Raw genomic sequence first — 24,374 nt, forward strand, 5'->3', positions numbered from 1 at the left:
AAATGTCAAAAAACGAAGGTTCGATCCAACTCAACAAGGCCCTATCTGAAGAAATGCCATTCAAAAAGCTGCTTCTTGCACTACTGGATTTTGGGTATGATGTCTTTGCTGTAGCTACACAGGAACTAAATCAGTACGGAAGAACATGAGAACAGTAACTATAAACACAAAGTTGGGATGTTGAGATAAATTGGAAATACTTCCTCTATTCACCTTTCTCTTGTTAACATTAACTGACAAGTGGTACAAGCAAACTGCTTCAAAAAATCAGGTGTTTTTTTCTTTTTCTCAAATTATGAAGGAGACACACAGATCAAATGCAATAAGAGAACTGTTCCAAAATAATGGAATTACAAAAGATTCTTTCCCAGCCTGCTGGCACTCTAACTTCACTTGAGTTCGCATGACTTCCTTTTTCTTATCAAACTCCAGTGGCATGAGGAGCTAATTTTGAAAGGGTAACCTGCATGGCTCACATACAAACAACCAAGTTAGCAAGCTGACCCCAAGCAGAATCTGCAGCCCAATAAATACAAACCACTGGGAAGCCAGTGCCAGGCTTCAGCAGCTTTTCCAGCCATGCAGTGCATTCTGCTGCTGGACTTGAGGGTTCCCTGCTCCATGAGCTCACTGTCCACCTTGGACAGGAGCCTCTTGGGTATGGAAGCTAGTGAATGTTGGATGGAATTCTTCCAAGAAATAAAAAGTGTAAATATGGAAATAAGATTTTGATGTATCATTTTCACAGATTATATATAAATATATATATATATGAGAGAAAAGAATTTCCATATAAAAAGGTTCTATTCTTTATGTAAATCTATTTTTGATGTTGGGTTTGGTTTTGGGTTTTTTTCCTCCCCTTTTTTTCTGTAGCATGTTGTACAGCAGATGTTCTGGGCTTGCTCAAAAAAGGCAGATAACAGCATGCAGATGCAGGGAGTTCTGACACCAAACAGATGTGATCTAAAGTTTGTATGCTTGAAACCAAAAACAATTAAAATGTATAAATGCATATCTATGTATTGACTATAAGTCTGAATTACTTCTTTGGCTGTTATACAGACTTTTCCATTATATAAGTAACACACTCTCAAACTAATCACAGAAGTGCCAAGCTCTTTTTTTCCTTTTAAGAAAAGCTACTTTTCTTTTCCTGCCTAGATCCTGTAAAATAAAAATCTAAATAAGCCTTAAAATACTTAAAAGATGTTAAACTTGGAATGAACTATTCTTCTCTTGCCTTCTGCCCATCAACTCAAAGCAGCTTGCAAAGGTGACTGACCTTTTTAACTCACTCCCTGTATCTCTTTGATGCATGTCACTTTACAAAGTTTAATGCAAGATTAATACTTTGACCCTTGGCTACTGATAGCCAGTTACCATCACAATATGTGCAAAATCCCAAGTAATTTCAGGTGTGTTGTCATTACTTTTAGAGACACCTTCTGCACGAACACAGATTTTTACAGAGTAGTCCTGTAAAAAGTCAGCAGCAGTCCTGTGTCCTTAGGAACCAGGCTCAGGTGCCTGCAGCTGCCTTGAGAAAAGTTTGTGAAGAGGTCTAGCTTAGGGTTCCCTTAAAGTAAAGAGCTGGACAGTCTGGCTCATCCTTTTAATCTTGACTTAAAACTTACATCATTTGATAAGTAACTGAAAATTTAATTGCTGTGTCTGATAATCAGAATTAAAGACTTTTGGATCTAATTTAAAAATTATAGTTTAGTAGCAACAGAAGCCCAGTTACACTACTTCCTGCATCTTTGTTCAGAGGAAATCCATTTCCCAAGTTAGCTTTAAGAGCCAAAACATTAAAAAAATGCTGCAGACATTTTCCTGTGAATTAGAAAACCTAATTTCAGTTCTTTTTCTTATTATGATAATGTTCAGTTTAACAGTCTCAATATATTGGTTTTGATTCACAGTTGTTATTATTAAATATTTTCAATCAGCTTTAACATAATCACATTTACACTTACTACATTATAAGTTAAAGGTGCTGCACACAGGTAGTTGACATTAATAGAAATTATAAACCTTATTCTGAAAAATTCCTGCTTGGCTTTAAGCAGATTTAAAATAGTGAAATTTCTCTGATGACAAACCAAAAATACTTGCAACTGCATTATGTTTCTCTAAAAATTCTGTGATTGGGAACACAATGTCTTAACTTTTTTCAGGTTCTGCTTTCAAAGCAAGCACAACCCACAAGAGAAACACCAGTGGTATCAAAATTTACAATAAGTAAAGTCAACTGGATATACATAAACTACCTGTGTAATAAACCTTGGAGAAGCATTTCACAAACAACATTGTTAGTGTGTGATGTGATGTTTTAAATCAGACCACAGTGGTCCCCAACTACTATGTATATATGTTCAGTGCTGGAGTAACTTTTTTATTTACACCAGCAGTTTCATAGCAATTTGGATTTCTTGACTGAATTTATGCTCCAGACCTCAGCCATTGTGTGTATGGGAAGATCACACTTTCTGCCCTGTGTGCACACAAGTGGCAATACAGCTCAGAGCAGGTACAGGCTGAAGTGCTTCCTGTGCTGGTAGACAGTTAAAAACCTGGATTTGACAGGTGTTGGTTTTGCCCATCCCCCTGGCTGTGCTTTGGGAAGTGCATATCCATTTAGCAGTAACTTGTTCATTGCAAAGCGTCACCAAAAGAAGACCAGGTTGACTCTGCCTCCATTTCATCCACTCTACATTTGCCCCATTATTTACCTATTCAGCTGGACAAGAAACTGGTAACTGTATAGCTCATTCCAGTCTGCTGCATGAGCTCACTGATTTGATCTGATACTCTAAAAGAGAAGTCTGCCAGGCAAACTAAACAGCTGTATAGGTGCATGGTCAAGAAACAGATTACTTAAGGCTGGAGTCTAACCAATTTTTCTTTACTATGCAAAGATGGGTATTGCACAAACAGATGAGACAAATGTCTGAGGAAATGACATAGAATACTTGAAGTTGTGTTTTAAGCCTAATCAGTCATGTTTTATATTCATTACTGCTTCCACTGTTACTCTTCCTTTTAAAAATGTTTTGTAATTATTTTTTTAAGTGCACAACTCAATGTTATAAATCAAGTTTTTGTTTGAAGTTAATACTCATTCATATCCTGTTGGCTGCTAATGGATGGAAGTTCAATAGTCCTTGTTCTGCATCTTAGCAAGATGAGTATTAAAATTGTCATGAACATGGAATGGAGTAGTTTTTAATTTTCTATCTTTTTTTTAATTTATTCTCTCAGTTTAATTTAATTTCTGTGTTCCAAGAATCATCACCTTTGTAGTAGTGAAAACTGAATGGAGCTTTCTTTTCTGAAAGATCTCGAACTGTGTAAAATCTCACAGTGAGGCTCTGTCTGTGGGAGGATGTTGCACACAGCCTTGCAGCCGTGCATGGAACCAGCGCCTCTGCACCCAGGATGGGCCCAGCCTGCTTCAATCCCAGCTGCTGGCTACACTGAGTTCACTGAGACCTGGGGGCTTTTGTTAGTTGAGCTCAAAAATCTGAATTATATAATTACAAGAAGTCCAAAATAAGGCCCGTGAAGTATTCTTTAAATAATTACATCGTAACAACCAGATACTATGGCCATCACTTCAATGTAATACTGTATGAAACTCCATTTCCCTTTTCTTTTTTTGCCAGACAGACTAACTCTAGTGAAGCCAGCCTGGGAAAATACAATGCATGCATGTCACAGTTACCAGATAACTACTGATATTGTTTTGCTTTCTCCAGCTCCAGACAGGGAACCAAAATACACTTTTGTGTTAGTATCTCCCAAGGTTCTGTATGAAAGCATCATTCTTATTTAGAATGGTATAATGAGGGAACACTCTAATGGATCCGCTATTATCCACATCTATTTCCTGACATTTAAATATAGGATTTATCCATAAACTCAGTAGAAACATGCAACATTTGGGCTATAATTAGAATAGGCAGTCATTCCTTAAAATAGGAGTTAAGTCTTTTGCAGCATATGAATAGAAAAGCAATATAGAGACAGATATATATCTGCTTTTGATTTCGCAAGAAAAAATTCTTAGAATTGTTTTTGAAAACTTTCTCAGTTCCAGCACAAACTCTGAAGATTGATCTTGCTGGGGCACCTACTATAGTGAACAAAACCAACACAACACCAAGCCACATTGTATAAACCCAAAAAAGCCTTTTTTGTTCTAAATGTAATTTCTATAGATTCCTACCTACAAGAGCTGAAAAGTTAATTTAACATGAATCATCCATCAGTAGTATCATAGAGACTGTTTAAGTGCCCACAGAAAGCTTAATAAAAAGAAGTAATTAAGAATTTTAATAGTAGAGATGCTCAAACCAGTACATTTGAAAGCAAATGGTCACAAAAACACTATCTTAAAGCTACACACACTACAGTTCAGTGATTTATTGTTCACAACTCAGCAAGCACATTGTTGAAGGTTTGTGGAATAAGTTATTTAGTGGGAACAGGTAACACAAGACTGGACACAGCCCCTAGATAAGTACAAGGACTCCACATCAGACCAGCATCACCAGCCACTTAACATGTTATTTCAGAGCAAACACAAACTTCTGAGGGCAGCATAATTATGAATGCTCTAATTTGTAGAAAACCCATAATCAAGTGTCAGTTGATTTTTTCTTATTAAAACTTTCTTCTAAAAGAGCTTGGTTTTGTAATAAGTCATGGGATAGCCCTCATCTTTACCACTAATATTGTAACAGGCCATGCTTTAGCATGACACTTTCTGAGCCAGTATAAAACTTCCCCCATCAAAGCTGATAAAGCATGGAGAAACTTAAATGCATTTTACATGGTCCAAGTCCAGCTGTCAGACTTCATAAGCACAACATGCATCACTGTATATCATACATTCACAGATTTCCTCAGCCATCAGTCCAGCTGCTGGAGGCTTTGAATTTGCTTTGGAGGCTGTGAAGCAATGCTTGCATCTGCAGTACACAGAGAAGCTGAGAGAAGAGCTGCTTATTGCTGCTGTGTTTGACTGGTGACAAAGGCACGAGCATGACACACTCCTTACGTTACACACCGGTAACATGCTGTGGGTTGTAACATCGCTTTTGCCTCTTGTGCAGAAAGAAAGTGTCCCCACACAACATGTGCTGCTTCACTGCAGGCTAATCTCAACACTGACCGGCCAAAAAACAGCACAGGCAAACTGCTTTTGTCTGGTTTCTTATCTCCAGCTGAGATGGTGATCAGTTTATTTTCCTGAATGAAAAATGTCTAAATATCTTAAATCTACCAGAGGGTTACAGGAGAAAATGGCACCAGCAGCAATAACTGATCCCTGTGAGGCTGCAGCTTTGACAATGGCCCAAGGACCTTTGGTGTGAGCTGTGCTGAACAGCAGCTTGTGCTGTCAAGCTGAAGAAGTGCCCAGACCCCACTGGCAAAACACATCCCTATTTTCCTCTGGGAAGTGGTCTGAGCTGTGTGGCAGCAGCGCTGGGACACCTAAAGCTCACCTGTCTATAGCAAAGCCTGACTCTCAGCCCTAGTGCAGTCACACAAAGATGCTTCCACTCATCTCTTCAGCTTATGTAAACAGAGATGTTTATCTCCCTAACAAGGACCTCTTCCCAAAATATGATTTCTAGCATGGTGTGCTCCAAAGCACACTAATAACTGTATAATTAGAGATTAAATGTACAGAACTTGCAGTAGCAGTGCTTGTGGTTTTGTTAAGCAGTCTCAATCTGTTCTTTCAAAGACAAGGCTCAAGTTACTTTTAAAAGTAAGTACAAGGACCACAGTCTAAACCTCCATACTCCATTCATATATTTATGTTTGGATTTGACATATTCTGACCATCCATTTCCTCCCAGTACCTTTTCCCTTTTCAACATGCCCCACTCCGAGAGCGGCACAACAATGAAATCAGATGGAGGCAAAGTACACAAGCAAGCCTGTTTCTTTTGGAGTCAGTCACTTCTCCCCTATTTCCTTTAATGTATATCTGGACTCTGTATTGCTATTTCAAGACTTGCTCCATTATGAAGTTACTCTTACAGATATTGTTAACAATAACATAGTTTACAGACAATGAATGCTTGACCAGGATTTCTGTACAATGAGAAAGCAGTTCCAAGAAACTGAACTACTCTACTGCCATCCAGCATTCACTCAAAAGCTTCAGGAAATTAAAGATATTTACTTCTCCTTTGTGTAATGAGGAGGTCCTGAACACAAGACTGAAAATTGCCTCATTTGCAGAAGGAAAGAAACAATTGCCTTACATTAAAGAACCCTGTGTGCTGTTGGATCAGAGGTCTGGGCAGGTAGGTAAGAGATTCAGGTCTCATTACATTTTTGCTTTAGTTTTCCTTCCTCTGATTTGGCTGGGCATTTCACTTCAACCACAAGATCTCTAGGACAGGAACTGTTGTACACAAAGGAGACCTTTACACCTAGGCCAGGGAGCATTGGTTCTGGGCAGAGTTGGTTGGCTGATAAGTTTGAGACAAACCCACTCTCCAGGTATTCAAAAAACTTAAAATCTTCATGTAATACACAGCTTTTTACCTGTGCCTAATTAGTAATAGGATAGGGAAAAAAGGGCCTTGTTAAATTATAGTCTTTTCAGAAGTCCCAAATTAAGCTCACTACATTCACTCTAGTATCACCTTTGCAGCATCTCCTTTGAGAATAAGTTTCAAAGGGTACAATTGTGAAATAAAAATGCAAGTTTCAAAGACCGAGTGGCCTGACCTGTTAAAAAAAATAAATAAACTATATACTTAATTCTAACCCCCCCCCCCCCCCGGTGTTCTGTCCCTATCACATGGTTCCTTACTGATAATGTATGGATTTCACTCATCTAAATACTCTAAATGACAGAGCTTGTACTACTTCATTCAGGAAAATCATTCAAGGCAGATTTCTCTGCCAATAAATTATTCATGACAGATCTTGCACATTAAAAACCCCCAATGTTCTCCTCTGACAACAGCAGTAGTGTACTTATAAGGCTTCACATCTGTGGTTTGAAGAATTGCAAGTACTTCATAAGTGCCAAAGAGCCCTAGTAGGAGCTACCAGCAAAACAGAGAGCAAAACAGATGGTCCAGCAAACAGTCTGAGAATGAGCAGGCAACCAAGGAGAGCTGAAGATCCCCCACTTCCTTTTCATATGAGACAGAATATTCTCATTACTTTACAGAATCTCCTGTGACCTATTTCTTGGCCCTAAATAATTTGCTATCCCCTCCTCCAATTTAATCTTTAAGACTATTTTCACCAAACAGCTTTGGGTGAGAATGTCTAGGCTCCCTGCATGGGGTCGTGGCTGCCAGTGGAGTGTCTGTGCTGTGACAGACACTCCCCTGAGTGTGACAGTGGCAGGGCTGGCACCCCTCCTTGGTGGCCCACTGGCACAGCCCAGGAGCTGCCCTGAGGCAAGCGTGCTCAAACACCCTTTTCTCCCAAGAGCTGCAGGAAAGAAACACTCTCACAGAAAGAAAAGGTAGGAGGCTCCACATTGCAATCCTGCTCAGCTTCAGGAAAGAATGCACTGTGAAACTGCTTTTCTTCCCCAGAAGATTTGGCTGTAACTCCCTGGGAGAAACTGATCCTGTAACAGCCTTGCTTTCTTAGATGTTAGTGGCAGTTTTATGAAAACATGCTTCACTGAACTGCTCTTCTAGCTGGGACATACCCAGGGTGACTCTCCTGTCTGCCTGGAGTGCTGAAGGTGAGAAGGATTTCTCCACTGTCTCTAGGAACATAAGGAGGGCTGAGTCAGGAAGAACCAATGATTTTATTCTGGAGCGTGTTGATATCAGCCCAGCACCCAAATGGCAACAAATCCCTTAATTCAAAAACTAATACTTGTCTGGCTATAAATACCCAGAATGCCATTAAAATTAATCAAAAGTTCTCTAACTGAATGGTCAATGTGAGACAACTTGTCCAAAAGTCACAAACAATTAACTTTTAATGTACTATACTATCAGTTTGGGGTTCTTTCTTATTTTCTTGGAATGTTTAAGTCTAGAGAGTGGTATGCAAATGACCTTTGTGAAGGACATGATAATTTATAGTGTTACATATCACCAGATTATGTTTTCAAAAATATATATTAATTTTTTAACCAACATTACTTAGCTTGCACTTGTGAAAATACCCGCTCCACACATCTTTTCAAAGTTTGTGTTAAATACATTTGCCAGGAGAAGTGCTACCTCTTCCACAAATTGATTTAAATAAGAGGCTTCAACAATGGAGCCAGTTCACACTTGTGACATGTCACCTAAATCTACGCATGGGGAAACACTCCAAATATGGCCCTGGAGACAGAGCTGCTCACATGCAACAGCTGGTGGGCATAGAGAGAGACACATTATCACAGAGAGATAAATCCAGTCTGATGGGGAGCTGCAGTTCCTCAAACCTGGCAGAAGGCCACTCTCATCATAGGCCAGAGACATGCCAGGGCGTCCACAGGGCTCCAGCTCCTGGCACAGAAATACCCTGGTCTCCTGTCTGTCCCATGTCTTGTCTGCCAGCTCCATGGAGAAGTTTCAGGCCATCAGCAGTAGTGTACAGCACGGAAGAATGGTATGTTTAACTACATCTTTCCACTGCTTAGAACTGCTTAAGTATTGCATCACACCCATTGGCTTTCCTGCTGGCCATTTCATCAGAGAATAGACTTAGAGGGTTGTTTAGAGCAGTGTGGGGGTCATCAAACACTTCGGAAATAGAGATTCAATCCAAAAAAAACAAAAACAAAACAAAAACCCCAAAAAACCAAAACAAACAAACAAAACCCCCCAGATTTAGATATTCAAAGTTATGTATAATTTTAAAAATTAATAAAATATAGCTGCAGACTTTGGATCAAGTCTTTAATTTCAATTTTAAGGACAGTTTAATCCTCTGCTTAAAAGAGAACTGGAGAAGTTATAAATGGGAGTAGGATTCCACACTCTGCCTTTATGGATTTTGAAGAAAAATCAAGCCTCTGCCAGCTACTATGAATTTAAAGCTAACATACCTTTGGGTATCCCCCCACTCTGAGTATCACAAGTTTTGCCTTTGGTGTCACTTAGCCAGGTTTCACACAAGGCTGGAATAATTTGGAACCCAATTCAACAAAATCCAAACTTTCAGCTAAGAATATGTCTGTAAAGCATTTTTTTTTTTTTTTAGTAAGCCTAAAACAGATATCTTTCATCATGTGGGACATTTTAAAAAGCTTAATACTGTGTTCAGGTGTGGCTGCTTGTGGAAGTAACAGGCAAGCTGTGCATCCCATCACACGTTACTGCCTCAGGCTCAGTGCTGAATCTCTTATCTGTAAATGGTTACTTCACTCAAGCGACCATAAACCACTGCCTATTAACTTAAATGTTAATTTTAAACCATCAGAAGTTTTGCTGGGAGCAAATGCAGGAAATAAGCAACTCTGTATATAGTTATTTATACCTTTGCTCTATTCAAAATGCAAATACCAGTGAAATGGCCTCCTACTTTTCTTACTTATCCCTTATTCCTTTATCCTGATCATTTAACCTTTTGTTTTATTTTTTAATTTTTCTGGTAGAAATAGCATCCTTTCTGTAGTGCTACATGATCTGAAACCTCTGTCTTATCTAAGAGTAAATAATCTTTGTCTCATCTCTGAGTAAATAATCAATTTTTCTTGATAAAAATATCCTGCAAATGACTCTGGATATGATCTACAGCTCATGTGAATTATGTTCATAAGATATGGAGATCCACAGAAGATATGAACACTGGCTGCCAGGGGGATATCTCATGTCCTGCCATGAAAGATTGTTGATAGCTTAAGAAGGGCACAGAAAGCTTTACTGAGGGAGTGTGTGAAACTGAATGAAATGTCCAATCCTGCTATGTTTCTTCTCCACTAGGAGGCTGAGGTGATCAATCTAATTATCAAAAACCTCTTCCGCAGAAATAGAATGTAAGTGCTCTGGTTCAGAAGGAGCAGAATGTAGTAGGCTCAGGAAGTATTTGCAGAGCCAACTATTTTATCTGCAGCAGTATTTCCCTTGAGCAGCAACTCTCATTTCTGTGAGAGCCCCTGGTTCAATACCCTTGGGTCTGCCAGGATTCTGAGTGGAATGAAACCAATGTTGTTCTTGATCCAAAACCAGATAAAGTGCATCCCAGAAGGGGACTCAAACTCACTTCTTAACAATTAATCCACAAAGGCTGCAGGTTGACAGAAATTTATCAACTCACAAGAAACATTTTATCATTTCCGTTCCATTTGGCTCTACCCTTAACAACATGGAGGACAGTCCTTAGACTGACCCACCACAGATAGAGATAAGCAGCAAAAACCACTTCTGTGGCATTTTAATCTTGCTCAGCTCTGGCCTCTGCAGCCAAACCAACCATGAACACAAGCAGCCCCACAGCCTTTTCTACCCAGGAACTGCCTAGAGGTTCCATCACAACACTCAGATCTTACCTGCACACTTTCCTTCTCTCCTTTGCCTGGTTCAACCCCCAGATACAGAGGCAAGAAGTACACTGGCTACCCACTTGCCAAGGGGGCTCCAGATTGCACATGGGTCCAGAATCAGGTACAGAACAGACTTTAAAAGAAAACAAATCAAGCAAAAAGCTGATCCTTAAGGATCATTTCAGCCCTAGAACCTAGGAGAAGAAAGTCCACTGGAATAGCCTATATCTGATAGCACGGAGAAGTATTTGAGATCCTGCATAAGAGAGGCCCTCCACCACATTGCAAGGGTCCCTTGCAAGGTATTACACCCTTTATTTCATCCTGAAGTCTGTTTCAGCAGTTGGTGACCACTATTCCCAAACACAAACTTCTAGCCAAAAAAATTGAACATTTGCAAGTTGGCCAAAGCCCTACCATACAGTTTTTACAAGGTTTCTAGCCAGTGTTCTCTCATCCACAAAAAGTCCCTTGCACTTTTGTTAAACAGTAGCATTATTTAAACAAAATACAATTTGACAGGGATTGCTTATTGAGGAGATAAAGCATCAGAAGAAAAGCAGTGTTTATTGTCAGAAGCATGTAGCAAGACCAAGGGTTTGGAAAGGAAGTTGCTTCTCCATTTACATGGACTGGATGCACAGAAAGAATGCAAACTATGAAGGTATTGATGAACATCAGAGAAATCAGAGTCTCAAGCCAACTTTCCAGCTGATGTGAACCAGTGCAGCCCCACTGTCTTCAACTAAGATAAGCCTTATGCTACTGAAACACAGTTGTTTTCTGGAGGAGGGATTATGATTCCACATGCAGAGATAAAAGGGAGCTGCCAGGGAGAGCCTTGGAAAAGCAAATAATTTGCTGCCCAGCTGGTATGGACAGGTGCAGCTGCACTGGCTTCAGACATGCAGCAAGGTGCTACATGGTTTGGCCTAGAAACTACAGAGAGAGGAAAAAAAGAATGGTCTCACCTGCCTATTGCTTCAAATAGCTGGTGTTAAGGTTCTGCCCAACACTGGTTATCAGCATGGTCACAGAGCCCCAGCTCTTTGAGTAGTATGTTTTCTGTATGCAAGGGATCACAGCAGGCACAGTGAGCACAGGCAGAGTTGTCAGTTGTAGAGTTGTGCTCAGGCTTTTCTCTCCATACTGCACATAACAGGAGACAGCCTTTTCATCAGTGCTTTCCTTCCTTACTAGCTTAACTCATTTCTCCAACACATAGAGGTTTTCCAGCTGCTACACAGAAGTCATAATTCAGCTGAGAACCTCACAGAGAGAAAATGCAACAAGAGTAGACCACATTCTTATTCTTGGGAGGGAAAATGGAACCAGACCATCCTCCTCCACTGGAGAAAGTACAGCCCTCCAAGTTAGTTGTATAAATTCAGCTGCAGTGGGCAGCTCAGCCCAACTACTTCAACTAATGCCTTTAAGCAGAGCCCTTCGGTGGCTCTTCTCTGGGTCTCTGCTTCAAATTCCATGAGATGCAGCACGTGGGCTGAGCCGTAGCCAGCAAATAGCTCTAGTCGTGCCACACAGATTGCTGCTCTGGGGTGGAGGGATCTGCAACAGCCAAGCACGTGAAGCAAGATTCCTGAGGTTTGAGCAAGCTCTGGACAACATGAGCTCCAAGGGCAGAGGGCCGCAGCTTTTCCAGTTCTGTCACTGTTCCACCGCTCTGTGCACCCCTTCCCCTCGGCCAGAGGCAGCGCGGCCACCGGGCTGCCCCGGGAGGGCCGGGGTCCGCAGGCAGAGGAGGACAGGCGGGACGGAGAAGCGGAGCAGACTTGCAGCGAGGACAGCTCCGCAGCGGGAGCTCCGGGTGCCCGGGAGCAGCGGCCAGGCCCAGGGGGTGGGGGCTGCTCTCGAGCCCTGACGTAAAAACTAAGCGGGGCTGCTCGCTCCGGCTTCTTAAGGAGCGCGGCGGCGGCAGCGGCTCGGAGAGCCCTGCCCTGGCCGGAGCGCCGAGGTAAGCGCCGAGAGCTGCGGGCGGCGCCGGGGCGGGAGCGGGGCGGGCGGGCGGGAGCGGCGGCGTCGGGCGCTGCCCGGAGCCCCGGGCGCCGCGCGGGACTGCCCGGGGATGCCGCACCGGCCCGGGACCGGCTGCGGCAGCCGCACGGCCGAGGGACTGCCGGAACGGGAGCTCCGAGTTAGGCGATAATAATAAGTTAACCGATTAACTTTTAAATTATTATTGTAAGGCATTATCCATGCCGGAGAGTGGAGCAGGAGACTACACCGCAAGGAGAAGCAGGGATAGGGGGGAGAGTGGGAAAAGTCAGAACCAGGAAGTGTAAATAGCATTCACACACACGCAAACTTCAGTGTAAGGACAGAAAGATCAACAGACTGAAGGGCGTAGGGGAAGAATTGCACGGAAGCATTCACCACATGCACAGGTAGGAGATTAACGAAATCTGGCGTTTCCCGGGCATCCCCTCCAGCTCTCAACTCTCTAAAAAAATCAAACAATCTTGAACATTGTGGACGACTAACAGCACAGTGCTGCCTGCGTATGACCAAACCATAGGGACTAGTGGCCTTTGCAACTGGCCCTTACTAATCCCATGCACATCATACATTCAAGGGCACCGATTCTCATATTAATGCCCTACCAACTCCTTGCCAGGGCTGTCCCCTTGTTTTGAAAAATCCAGAACCCTTGTCTTACCCAGTTTTGTAACTTGTAAAGTTCTGAATAAATGCTGGGGAGTAGAAAATGCAAAGAAACCAGTTCAGTTTTTAACCTGTACAAATGAGATGGGTTCTGTCAAAATCACAGAACCATCATTTAAAGGATTTTAGTATTTTTAGCTTCTTTTAGTATTATTCCTTTGTTTGAACAATCTGTTGTTGTTGGGGTGCCCCGCCCACTGTCCTGTGTCTGTCTCATCACCCTCATGATCATATTTGAGACTGCTAAATTGCTTTGAAAACCAGAAATTTGATAAAGTTAACTATGTCCCTTGAAAAAGTCTCAGTAAACAGACATATGTGCATAGTGCATGGCACACAGGTGTCTATGCCCAGTGGAAGGGCTCTGATGCACAAACAAGAATGAAGTAGTGACTCACAGCATGTTTTTGGCTTGCTTCTGAGAAAGCAATCAAAGCCTGCCTTGTGGAGTAGGGTACAGAAGAATGATGTTTCTTGGGGATCTTGGAAGCAGCAGGAGGACAGCCCTATTACTACCACCACTGTCATAAGTGACATCCACTAGGTAGAGCAGTGTGGGAAGAGCAAGCTGTCCCTCTTTTGTTGCTTAAATGCAATGTTCAGGTCCAGGGCTGCCAAGCCAGCTCTTCTCACAACACCCAAACTCAGATTAAAAAGTGACTGTAGGCAGCTGGGGAGTAAAGTCTGAATACCTCAAAAATATTCCCAGAACCTGACCAGGTAGCCAGACAGGAGGCTAGGTAAGAATAACATTGCTAGGACTGAAGTCTCTGAAGAGTCCTTTAGCTCTACAATGAAATATATTTCACAAAGCAGACTATTCTTCTCTAGTCTCACACACAGGCTGTGCCTGGGCTATTTTTTGTGTACAGTCCCTCTGCACATCAATGTCCTGCCTTTGGCATTTTTCTTCACGTAGCAAAGGAACACTTCTTCAGGATCACTCACAGAAGAGACCCTCTGCACAAAAAGCCAGTTGCTTATCTAGCTCATTAAGAGAAGTAGCTTCCCACCCCCAACAACCAAACTGAAAATGTACAAGCATGAATACTCAGCAGATCAGCACACACATTAAATAGAATTTTGTCCTAAATGCTAGTCTCAGATGTAGCTGATTTTCACAAATGGGTTCTCCATATGCCATGACCTACACTAAAAACAGCCCCTCAAACTTGTTCAATATCAGAAATGCTAGAAATATGCTAGAAAATACAACAGAGAACTATGTACTAGAAATGAAATTTGATGGAGAAAACAGGGCCTTTATGTCCACAAAAGGTAATCATTCTCAGAATTTCTACCTATCCATTACAGATACTACTTAGCAAACTTCACAGTTTCAACAGTCAATTCCCAGTGATTTGCAATACACATCTATACTTTTACATATACATAAATACATCTCAGCACAGGAAAGTGAGCAAGTCCAGAGAAGGGCCACAAAAATGATGAGGAAGGTGAAGCAGCTGTTCTGAAAAGACAGATTGAGAAAGTTGGGGCTGTTCCACCAGGAGAAGAGCAGGCTCCAAGGAGACCTTGCTGCAGCCTTCCAGTACTTACAGAGAGCCTATAAGAAAGATGAGGACAGGCTTTTTAGCAGGGCCTGTCTCAAGAGGACAAAGAGTGATGGTTTCAAACTGAAGGAGGATCAATTTAGATTAGATATAAAGAAAAAAAATCTTTTACAATGAGAGTGGGTGAGACACTGGAACAGGTTGTTCAGAGAAGTCAAAGATGCCCTATCCCTGAAAACAGTTCAAAGTCATGTTGGACAGGACTCTGGGCAATCTGATGTGGTTGAAGTCCCTGCCAAAGGCAGAAGGTTGGACTAGAGACCTTTAAAGGTCCCTTACACCTGAACTTTTCTAAGATTCTGTATGCATGGGTACATGTTGTACAATACAGCTGCTATGGGATGGCTTTGCTATACCCTCTTTTCAGAACTCTTTTGCCCTTTAGCATCTAAGCCACTCCTGGTCAGTGGATTAATCTGAAACCTGCAATAATTAGAACCATTAAAACACATTTTCAACAAAATTTTTCCACCTGCTGTCCCCTAATCCTTGTGATTCTGAAGACTATTTTAAAGGACTCATATAATTTTGAGAAAAGCAAGACTGCCAAAAAACTTAAATTATGTAAAAAGGAATGGATTTTTACTGAAATACATTCGGGATCTGTAAAGCAAAAATGGCAAAAAAACTGCCAATGTTAAGTATTTCCAGATAAGAAAGTTCATAATTCAGATCTGAGGATGATTAAAAATTTTTACATATGCTTCTACTGCACAGATCATTGTTACTCCTGTAGTATTTATATACATGCAAAAAGCATACACAAATCTTTAAGGAACAGAGAAACAATATTTAAGTACCTTGCATATCATGTAAAGTAACGGGATTTTATTCCTGCATCTAAGAGTGAGACTTTTTCAGCTTCTCTTGGTTTTCTTATATTTCAGTGACATAATGGATCTTGGAAGCAGAGGAAGAATCCACTGCACCATGAGACTCACCTGCTCTCTCTTACTCATGGCAGTGTTCTGTGTGACACCTTTCCTCTGCCATAGTCAAATTGATCCACTGGCCCTTGGGCGGGCAGATCCCCAGTGCTGGGAATCCTCCTCGGCTGTTTTACTGGAGATGAGGAAGCCTCACATTTCTGACTCTGTCAGTGGCTTTTGGGACTTCATGATCTTTCTGAAATCCTCAGAGAACCTGAAACACGGGGCTTTGTTCTGGGACCTGGCTCAGCTCTTCTGGGATATCTATGTGGACTGTGTGCTCTCCAGAACCCATGGGCTGGGGAGAAGGCAGCTGTCAGAAGCTGCCAGAAGCCAGAAGATGGCTACTCTACGTTCTCAGTTCACAGGGAGAAACCAAGGTCACTAGTCCTTTAATATGCATCTAATGGGTGATAATTAGAGTCTAGTGGGAAAGAAAAGAGATTGAAGCCCATTGTGCTATGTGGTAATAATACAGCAACAGAGGACAGTGCTGTGCAAAAACCCCATACTCCTCCCAGTCAAGTGTAGAGCTGTGTTTATGTTCAATGTGATCTCAGTAAAAATTTTACCTCTAAACAACTTGAACTAACAACAGCTTTTAAGTTTCAGTTTGATAGGGCAGGAAAAGCAACAGAAATACAGGAGGATTCAAAAAAGAAGGCAGCTCAGCAACTGAATATACCAATATATTCTTCCACACCAGCCTTTTTACCACAGTTGTGCTAGGAAGAGGCTAGTTCTGAAGTCCCCATTCTGAGAGGAATGCATTGCACTGTGCTGTTGGGGAGAGTGGCATCCTTTTGGCAGAAGGGCAAAGATGTGTGTGCTTGCCATCTAGCAGTCAGCCACTAGCTACTTTTCATTTCCATAATGGCAACTTTACCCAACACACAATGGAAACAGACCTCAGATTTAGATGCATACAGGCTTTCAGGCACACTACAGCTTCAGGAAGAACACCACTACCTGTGACACTAAATGCTGCAATTCCTAGTCTCCAGGTTCCCAGTACCCTCCCCTTCCCTCCTCCATATGCATATCAATTACCATCCTCATTCCCAAAAGGGAGACACAGTATAGCTTTTCCTAAATCTCAGTCCCTTCCAAGGATTCAGTTCTGATCCTGCTACCAACAGATATATCCTTGCCCAGAGAATATCCACTTTCAGATAGAGGTAGGTGCTATAATTTGATGGAGAGGTAGAAGTGCTGTTTCCATCACTGACAGCGTAGTGCATGAGCCCACAGTGAGAAGGCAGAACTGCCTTTACACTTCGATGGATTGAGACCCTTATCTCCACTTCCTAGAGCAGTGCCTCAGTTATTAAGATATTTGGGGGGAATGTTCATGGAATAATAAAGAGCCTCTGTGAGCAAGCACCCATTAGAGTGTCTCTAAAAAATGGACTTGAACTCGGGGTTCTTGCACCCCAGGGACAACACCACACTGGACCACCCCACTCTTGCCCACAAACCTTAAACATTTTTGAGTATTGAAAGCTAGAATCTGGGACAGGAAGGACTGAGAGGTCCTTACCCTATTACCTACAGGGAGTATCCTGAACTTTGAGATAGGAGTTGAATTTGAATCAATCATCTCAGACTGAAAAACTCAAACACAAACAGGGTCAATTTCTAATCTATGAGCCAAACAACTACTACCTGCCATTTAAAAGCAAGGACTGGATCCTACTCTGCTCTGGGAAGAATCTGAGCTCTGACTGGATCTTTACTGTGTTGGCATGCAGCACAGAACTCACTTCTGGTTTCCAAGTGGTCTTAGACATCACACAGGCAACAAGTTGCTCAATCCTTACCAGACTGATACACTTTTGGATGCAAACAGAATCCAGCTTTAGACACACAAGGCTGTAGTATTGTCAAAAACAGATAACCCCCCAGGTTAAAGCATTCAATTATTTTTTGTTTGGGATTGCAGCTTTGAATATCACTGTCTAAACTTCCACTAAGCCTCTGCAGAGCTTACATCTGGCTCTACATATCTATATCACGCTGTGATTTTCCTATACAAAGAGTTTTTGTTCTAGTCAAGATTAAAGAATAACAGTCTGATGTATTTTGAAGAATCAAGTTAAAGGTTTTATGATAAATTCTGACTACTCTTCACTCTAATACAAAGAGATTTTAAGTACTACTAAGTATTCACACCCTCTTTGTTTTGTGACTTTTAATCAGTTAATCTGGTTTCTCTGTACAACTGATTAACATCAGTCTTTTGCAGGTAGCTTATAGCAGTGACAGCTTAATTTTTTTTTTAGAGGAACTATCTAACTTCTCATCCAAGTCTCCCAGTTTCTTAACAAAGCAAGATGTTTTAATCTTTGTAACCTGTGGTCCAACTGCCTTATTTCACCAGTGAAGGTAGAAATCAATTGGTAATAATCACAGATAGAAATAGCATAGCAAATGATGAGGAATAGATTTTGCATTTCTTATGCACAGAGGTACAAGCCTATTTTCTCAGCCCCATGACCTTGTGTAGTTCACATCTGCATGGGCAGGTATAAATAGTAGGCTTGTTCCAGAAATCCAAAAATAAAGCAAATTTTCTTGTTTTATATTATTGCTTTTGCAACAGTTGATAACTTTATTGCTTCATACCCAAGTTTGTAATCTTACTCCTCTTAAATAGTTAAAATTTCAATATGTTTGGGGCTTGTTTTGTTGTTTTCATTGCAAACAGGATCATAAATCAGGAATGAGGAGCAATCTGCATTCCCTGTAGTTCCTTAAACATATCACTGAATTGAAAAAGCAAGACAGATAGTTGAACTTGGCACAGAAATACTGATGTTAAGGTATTAGTAGTATTACATTTCAGAACTAATGGATAGTCTTCCCGGTGAAGATTAAGAATCAGGAACTTTTCTAAGGAGAAAAAAAAAAGTCCTCCAAGCAAAAAACCCCAAACAAAACTACTTTGTCACATCTTAGAGGCACTTTCACAGTTACCCATACTTGGTCCTCCTGGGAAACAATTCTCTTCAAGTGTGCACTAAGCAGTGGGAGAAGTAGCCCAGTTCCAGACTTACAGATTCAAACACTGTTTTCTGGACAAGTCTAGTCCCTTCAGGCTTTTGACTGTATTCACAGTCTGAAGATACTCTTAAACTCCACACAATCCATGAAAAAGACTTCAATATCAGAACAGTTGAATACAAGTAATCTGACAAACTGTCTCAATCTACCTAAAATAACAACTCAGCAGCATTTCAACTTCCCTAGATACTCTTCAGAGAATTCTTAATCATCTTTAAGTAGAGACAAGTAGGGAGTGTTTTTCAGATACCTAGCCAAGCTATCTTTAGGTAAGTCATCCCTTTTCCCTAAAAACACCCAAACACTATGAAAAAGCAGGTTTCATAAATGCATTACCAATCTATTACAGCACTGTAGTTACACTACAGTTATAACAACTCTAACCAAAATAAGACTTTAGAACCATAAAGAAAATATAGCTTTTGTACTCACAGCAATCTTCCTGAAGAGCAGCTGTACAAGAAGATCCTCCTCAAGAAACCACATAGCACGTCCTCCGTACAAACATCTGAATACTACAGATATAAACCTTCTGTCTCTTTTCTCCTTGCCCAGCAGTCCCACTGCCCCTCACCACTCAGTGGCCTCAGCTGAGCACACCTCCCTCACAGGTGCAGGTGATTAAGCTCAAACCACCCTTTGCACCTGGCCCAAGAGAGACATAATATCCTGTCCCAGCTCTGCAGGGTGTCAGGATGGGTAGTGGAGCAAAGGCTATTGTACAATTGAGGTCTGGTAAATAAGCAGGTATTGTGTTAATAAGTGACTTTTTCAGAAGACAAATATATCTAAAAGAAAGAAAACCAACCAGCTGCCTTTTAGAGATCGTTGCATAGACAACACCCCAAAGTTCCTCAAGGAAATAGCAAATGTGCTACTAGACAGTGTGAGAGATCTCACCCACTGTGCAGAGAGGTTGATAACCTCTGGCCAGTGGGGTAGTTGGATTCTGAGTAGACTTAAGCACTTTGATTCTGCTAATTACAGGTAGAAGAGTTTTACAGGAAGACTAAAGAAAAAGGTTCATACTGGGAAAAGATCAAAGTGACTTGACACTGAAAGGCAACATGCAAATGGAGGGATATGGCTATCACCAGAGCAAGAGGCTTGGGGGCAATGCTGATAAAATAGGACTAGCAGCAGCTAAAGGCAGAGGAAACATGGATGTGGGAAACTGAGTATTCAGCTGCTCTTTGCTATTTGGAAATTATTTACTTATATGCATTTTTATGTCACTTTTCAGGAACATTTTCTCATATTCAGAGGTCACCAGTTCTGAAGAACAAAGAGTCATTTGAAGATTTAATAAATATCCATATACATAAGAGTAGATCTATATTACTTGGAAGAATCATTGGAGAGCTAGGAAAAAAGAGGAAATTACATGTTTAGTCTAAGTTTTTGATTTGTAGATAATTTTTAACTATTTCTCTTTATGTTTTGTATTTTAATTCCCATTGATGTCAATTTATGTGGTGGAAGAACGCATGAACCTCAAGCGCTACATCTCTGATTAACTTGGACTTATGGGTTTTCTTAATCACCTATTAATTAAGTCACCTTACTAAACTGCATGATTTAAAAGCAGTTGTCTGCTTTAATCTATGTGTATATCAGGCTTTTTGTAATACATGTGATCTGTTCAAACTATTGTCTTTTGGGTGCCAAAACAGGAAATAACTGATCCTTCAATAAAACATAGATGAGCAGAGAAGGAAGTTGTCAAAAAACCTCCACTGGCTCCAAGACAGGATTAGAGGAGATGGTGATGTTTGCTTGTATGCAGAGCTGTACACTTGTACAGAGCAGCCTCTGCTCAGAGACATCATCCTACTAAAGAAAAATGGTACATATTTCTACATGAAAGGTACCTTCCAAGAGTGTTTCAGCTTTCCAATAAGAGGGTTAACAGATTTTACCAGCTCCTCTGCTTTCACACGTAAAATGTTTAATCACAAAAATTCTCATACATAACTTGAATTTACTTCTTTTTTAGTTTACAAGTTCTTTGTAGAAAGATCAGTTTCTTCTGACTCTTATTGATAACTGTAGTAGGCAATTTGACATTAAACTAATGCAAAACAACTTATGGCAGGTAACATTTGATTGCTTTTATGGGATAAATTATTTCTATTGCCTGACTGGTACATTTAGTTGTTCACTCAAAGTTTCTTTCCTTGAGCATGTAGCAATATTTGGTGGTTTTTTTTTTTCTTTTTCCCAAATGCCTACAGAAAAATGGGCTTCCTCGTTGTTCATCAACTTGCAGAAATAGGTTCAAGTAACAAAACATGTAAAGAAATCTTGAAATGGTTACTGGCATGAACAAAATAAGGCTTAATCACAGTCCCATTGAGGGAAATCCTGACTTAAGGAAGCAAATAAAAAACTGTATGAGGGCTAGCAGCTTCATTGGTACTGAATTTGTGCTTCAAGTTAAGCATGCAGTAAATTATTTAAATGTTTAAGAGAGAATACTAAAGCAGGATAAACACAGGAACACACAGTTTGTTTTATTCAGCAACAGACCTCCAGTTGCAGCCACAGCCTATGAGAATGCTTTCCTGCCACATGGGAGGGCAGCAAGAGCATTGTTACAACAGATCTGCTCTCTCCTCTACTGATGTTGTTCATTAATTATATTATTGTAATATATCCAAAAGCCTTATTTTTGCAACTTTGTATCAATATAAGAGAGTCTTCACTCACAGTCCCTAGAGCTAGCAAGACCAGCACCTGACAGAGTGTGAAGGGCTGGATGCCTCAGCCCAGGAGGATTGGTATTGGAATAGAGCAGATGTTCCCTGTTCCCATACACTCCCAAGCTCTAGCAAATGTGAAACCAGGCAGATTATCTGAATAGGTTCTCTTTAACTGATGTGCTTTTCCACAGGCCTTTTGAGCAGTTGTTACTGCTTCCACTTTAGATAGGTCCCACCTGCAACAACAGGATCCCTTAGGAAATGGCTCATGGCTTTCTTCAGACAGAAGTACCACTCTGGGCCAAGATGATATTTAGCTTAAATGAACTCAAAATGCTTCTCTGCTTCAGCAAGCTTCTTAATTAATAAGCTGTAGCAAAATTCAGCCTTTGAAGCAATGGGCAGGAAAGGGAGTGGAGCTGGAGCCAAGACTGATAAAACAGATCAGTCTCTAGGATAGATCACTCTATTGAAAATATTTGGAAATTGCTGATGTAAAGAGGCAATCTGTATTATTAATTGTACTGAAATAAGAAAGGGGATGCAACTAACTACATGTAAACCTGCAAGTGACAGAGTGCAAGTGATAAAAGAGTGTCTATATTAAAAAAAAAAAAAAAAAAAAAGCAAGGGCTCTCAGTTTGAGATGAAATGTGATCTGCTATACAGGAACATTTACAAATGTCACTGTGTTTAAAGACAGGATATTGCCTACCACTCTTCCTTATCAAATTCATGACAGATTTTTGTGTGAATAGGATTGTTAGTCCTGGCTTACTATCTCTCAGTCAGAGTGTGTCAGAAGAAGGATGGGATGAACATGTCTGACTGAAATTCCCTCACTGTCAGCTAAACTGAATAACAACAAAATAAAGACCTTGTGATTTAGTCCATTTCATCTTACAGGGATCAGTGAGCTAGACAACTGCTTCTTAGCATGAAAAACAAATCTTTAACCTTTACATAATGACATGAAAAAACAATCCATGGTAATTCAGGAATATCTATGTGTAAGAATTTGTGTTCCAGTTCTGTTGAATGTTGTTTTAGACCAAACTAGCATTTGTCAGTTATTACTGTTTCCAGACAAGTTTAATTCAGATGCCCACACTCGAAGGAGATTGAAAGTCTCATCAGAAGCTGATGGGTATCTTCCCATAATCAACAAGTAGGTTCCTTGGATTGTTGTGTGTGTCTCTTGGCACTGGCTTATTGCAAAAGCTTACTACTAAGCTTTTGTCTCACAGTGTATTTATTTATGTTGTGATATGGGTATATCCACCTTCTAATTACCTTTTTTACTATTTGTTCTCTGGGACTCTCCTTCCTCCCTCAATAAGTTTCTTTTTTTTAAAATTTTCACCCTCTTTACTCTTCCTTTGCTAGAGACAAACCACTTGTTAGCTTCCAGTAGCTTACCATTATTTCTTGCTGTAAATTCTTGAGTGTTTGCAGTATGTGTAATTCGGGCCCCCTTTGACCAAAACTAGCAGAAAGAATGAGGAATGTTCATTAATCTCAATACCACAGTGAAAGGTCTTTCAAGAAGATGGCTGAGGTGCTACAAATGGAAAATAAGATTTCTAGCCTCTTTAATGAGTCAGGCAGTTCCCTTTATCTTAGTGACTATAACTCATTCTGAAAAATACAACACAAGGAAAATCTGTGTGGAAAATCTGTGTGGAGTTTTGCTAAGCAGCTTATTTTAAGCCGTATGCTTTTTATTAGCCTTTTCAATCACATCAGCCTAAACACTGTTTGATTAGATATGAAACAGAGCTTCAGAAAATTTAACTTTTCTCCCAGAACTTTCAAAAATATTTTGTTTTCATGCAAATGAATTTTCTTTGTAAGCACAGAAAAAAATCTTGTAAAAACTCAGACTATTTTTTTTCTTGGAAAGCTGATATTATTAGTGACATAACTGAAATCCTTAAAATTCTGCAAATTTTCTTGAACCATAACTGGTTTTGAGCACATACAAACAGTTATTTACTATTTTTATGCACCTCCTGCCAAAGAATGATAGTAAATAACTGACTGTATGTTTTTTTTCTCTCTGAAGTGGTACTGAATAATTTCAATTTCTCAGGTCTTTAAAATAATTCTATACATTACAGGAAAAAGCATTTTCCTTGTTGCTGGCATCAACAAGAAATACAGCACCATTCCAAAGAAGCAACTTGGCCATGGGAAATTAACAGCTAAAGAGAGAGAAATGGGCAATCGTTTGCACTGCTGAGGAAGTCACAGCATGGGAGCTGGAAATCATCAACAGAAAAGGAATATAGCGCTCCAGAATGTTCCAGGTGAAGTCAGTAAATGCAGAAATCTGTCATGCTATGTTATTACAGGCAACCTCTGAGACACTTTAAAGAGTCTCTTTTAAGAGACATGGCATCAATTACCTTAAGTAGTTCAGTGAAGTTGTAAGGTGAATGATAGTTTCCATCATTTACAAGCTGGTGAAATTATTTCGTTGATGAGGTCAGAAAAGGACCTGCAAACTTGCTCAGCTGTAGAGAAGAACTCCTGGTGCAAAGTAGTTTGTTGGGCTGAAAAGTAGAATAAATTTTAAGTCTTTCCAAGCTTTTGGATGCTGCCAGAGCACTAGAAAACTCTTAATGAATCTCTAAGATAGCTCTGTAGAAGCACCAGCTTTTTCTGTCATATTCCATATTACATCCTCATTATCAAAAGTGAGGCATCCTGAATGTTGAACAAAGCTCTGCTTTGATCACAAAGGGATTTTGTACTGCTGGAAGTCTCTTAGGACTAGAGTTATAGTTACAGTGTCACAGAAGTGGCAAGAGCAAAAACCTCTCATACCCTCACCAGTTTAAATTTGCTCTTTAATTGACTGCCAAGACTCATTATCTCTTAGGAGCTTTGACTCATCCAGTTCCAAATCAGTCCAACATTAGGGGCTATCTTTGGAATATGCTCT

The 24,374-nt window shown here is 40.5% G+C and overlaps 3 protein-coding genes across 14 annotated transcripts in view; 2 read left to right on the forward strand and 1 right to left on the reverse strand.

The window, feature by feature from the left end:
- Positions 1-15,643, forward strand: part of ADAM23 (ADAM metallopeptidase domain 23) — an 81,244-nt gene extending 65,601 nt beyond the window's left edge. For 2 of the 5 annotated variants that reach the window (XM_031505382.3, XM_031505384.3), the window contains 2 exons: positions 1-94; positions 2,181-3,217. In XM_031505382.3, coding sequence (XP_031361242.3) covers positions 1-94; positions 2,181-2,248 — 162 coding nt within the window. In that variant the 3' untranslated portion in view covers positions 2,249-3,217. Of the gene's footprint in view, positions 1,022-2,180; positions 3,218-15,620 lie in introns of those variants that run through there. The other 3 variants (XM_021538863.3, XM_021538862.3, XM_085585220.1) reach the window with 2 other exon arrangements.
- DYTN (dystrotelin) overlaps positions 1-24,374 on the reverse strand; it is a 64,413-nt gene that overhangs the window by 18,937 nt on the left and 21,102 nt on the right. For 6 of the 8 annotated variants that reach the window (XM_085585227.1, XM_085585225.1, XM_085585230.1 and 3 more), the window contains one exon: positions 4,414-23,982. In XM_085585227.1, coding sequence (XP_085441353.1) covers positions 23,879-23,982 — 104 coding nt within the window. In that variant the 3' untranslated portion in view covers positions 4,414-23,878. Of the gene's footprint in view, positions 1-4,413; positions 23,983-24,374 lie in introns of those variants that run through there. The other 2 variants (XM_085585226.1, XM_085585224.1) reach the window with 1 other exon arrangement.
- Positions 4-20,593, forward strand: FAM237A (family with sequence similarity 237 member A). The gene is made up of 3 exons (XM_021538850.2): positions 4-94; positions 15,621-16,042; positions 19,969-20,593. Exons 1-3 carry the CDS (start codon positions 54-56, stop codon positions 20,115-20,117), a joined length of 612 nt encoding a protein of 203 aa, XP_021394525.2. The 5' UTR covers positions 4-53; the 3' UTR covers positions 20,118-20,593.

Source organism: Lonchura striata, chromosome 7 (assembly GCF_050655825.1).
Source record: "Lonchura striata isolate lonStrDom1 chromosome 7, ASM5065582v1, whole genome shotgun sequence".
Lineage (NCBI taxonomy): Eukaryota > Metazoa > Chordata > Aves > Passeriformes > Estrildidae > Lonchura > Lonchura striata.

Coding starts and splice junctions, on each gene's coding strand:
- FAM237A (XM_021538850.2), top strand. CDS start 54: ATGCCATTCAAAAAGCTGCTTCTTGCACTACTGGATTTTGG. Junction 95..15,620: donor CTTGCACTACTGGATTTTGG/GTATGATGTCTT, acceptor CTTATATTTCAG/TGACATAATGGATCTTGGAA. Junction 16,043..19,968: donor GTTCACAGGGAGAAACCAAG/GTCACTAGTCCT, acceptor GTCACTTTTCAG/GAACATTTTCTCATATTCAG.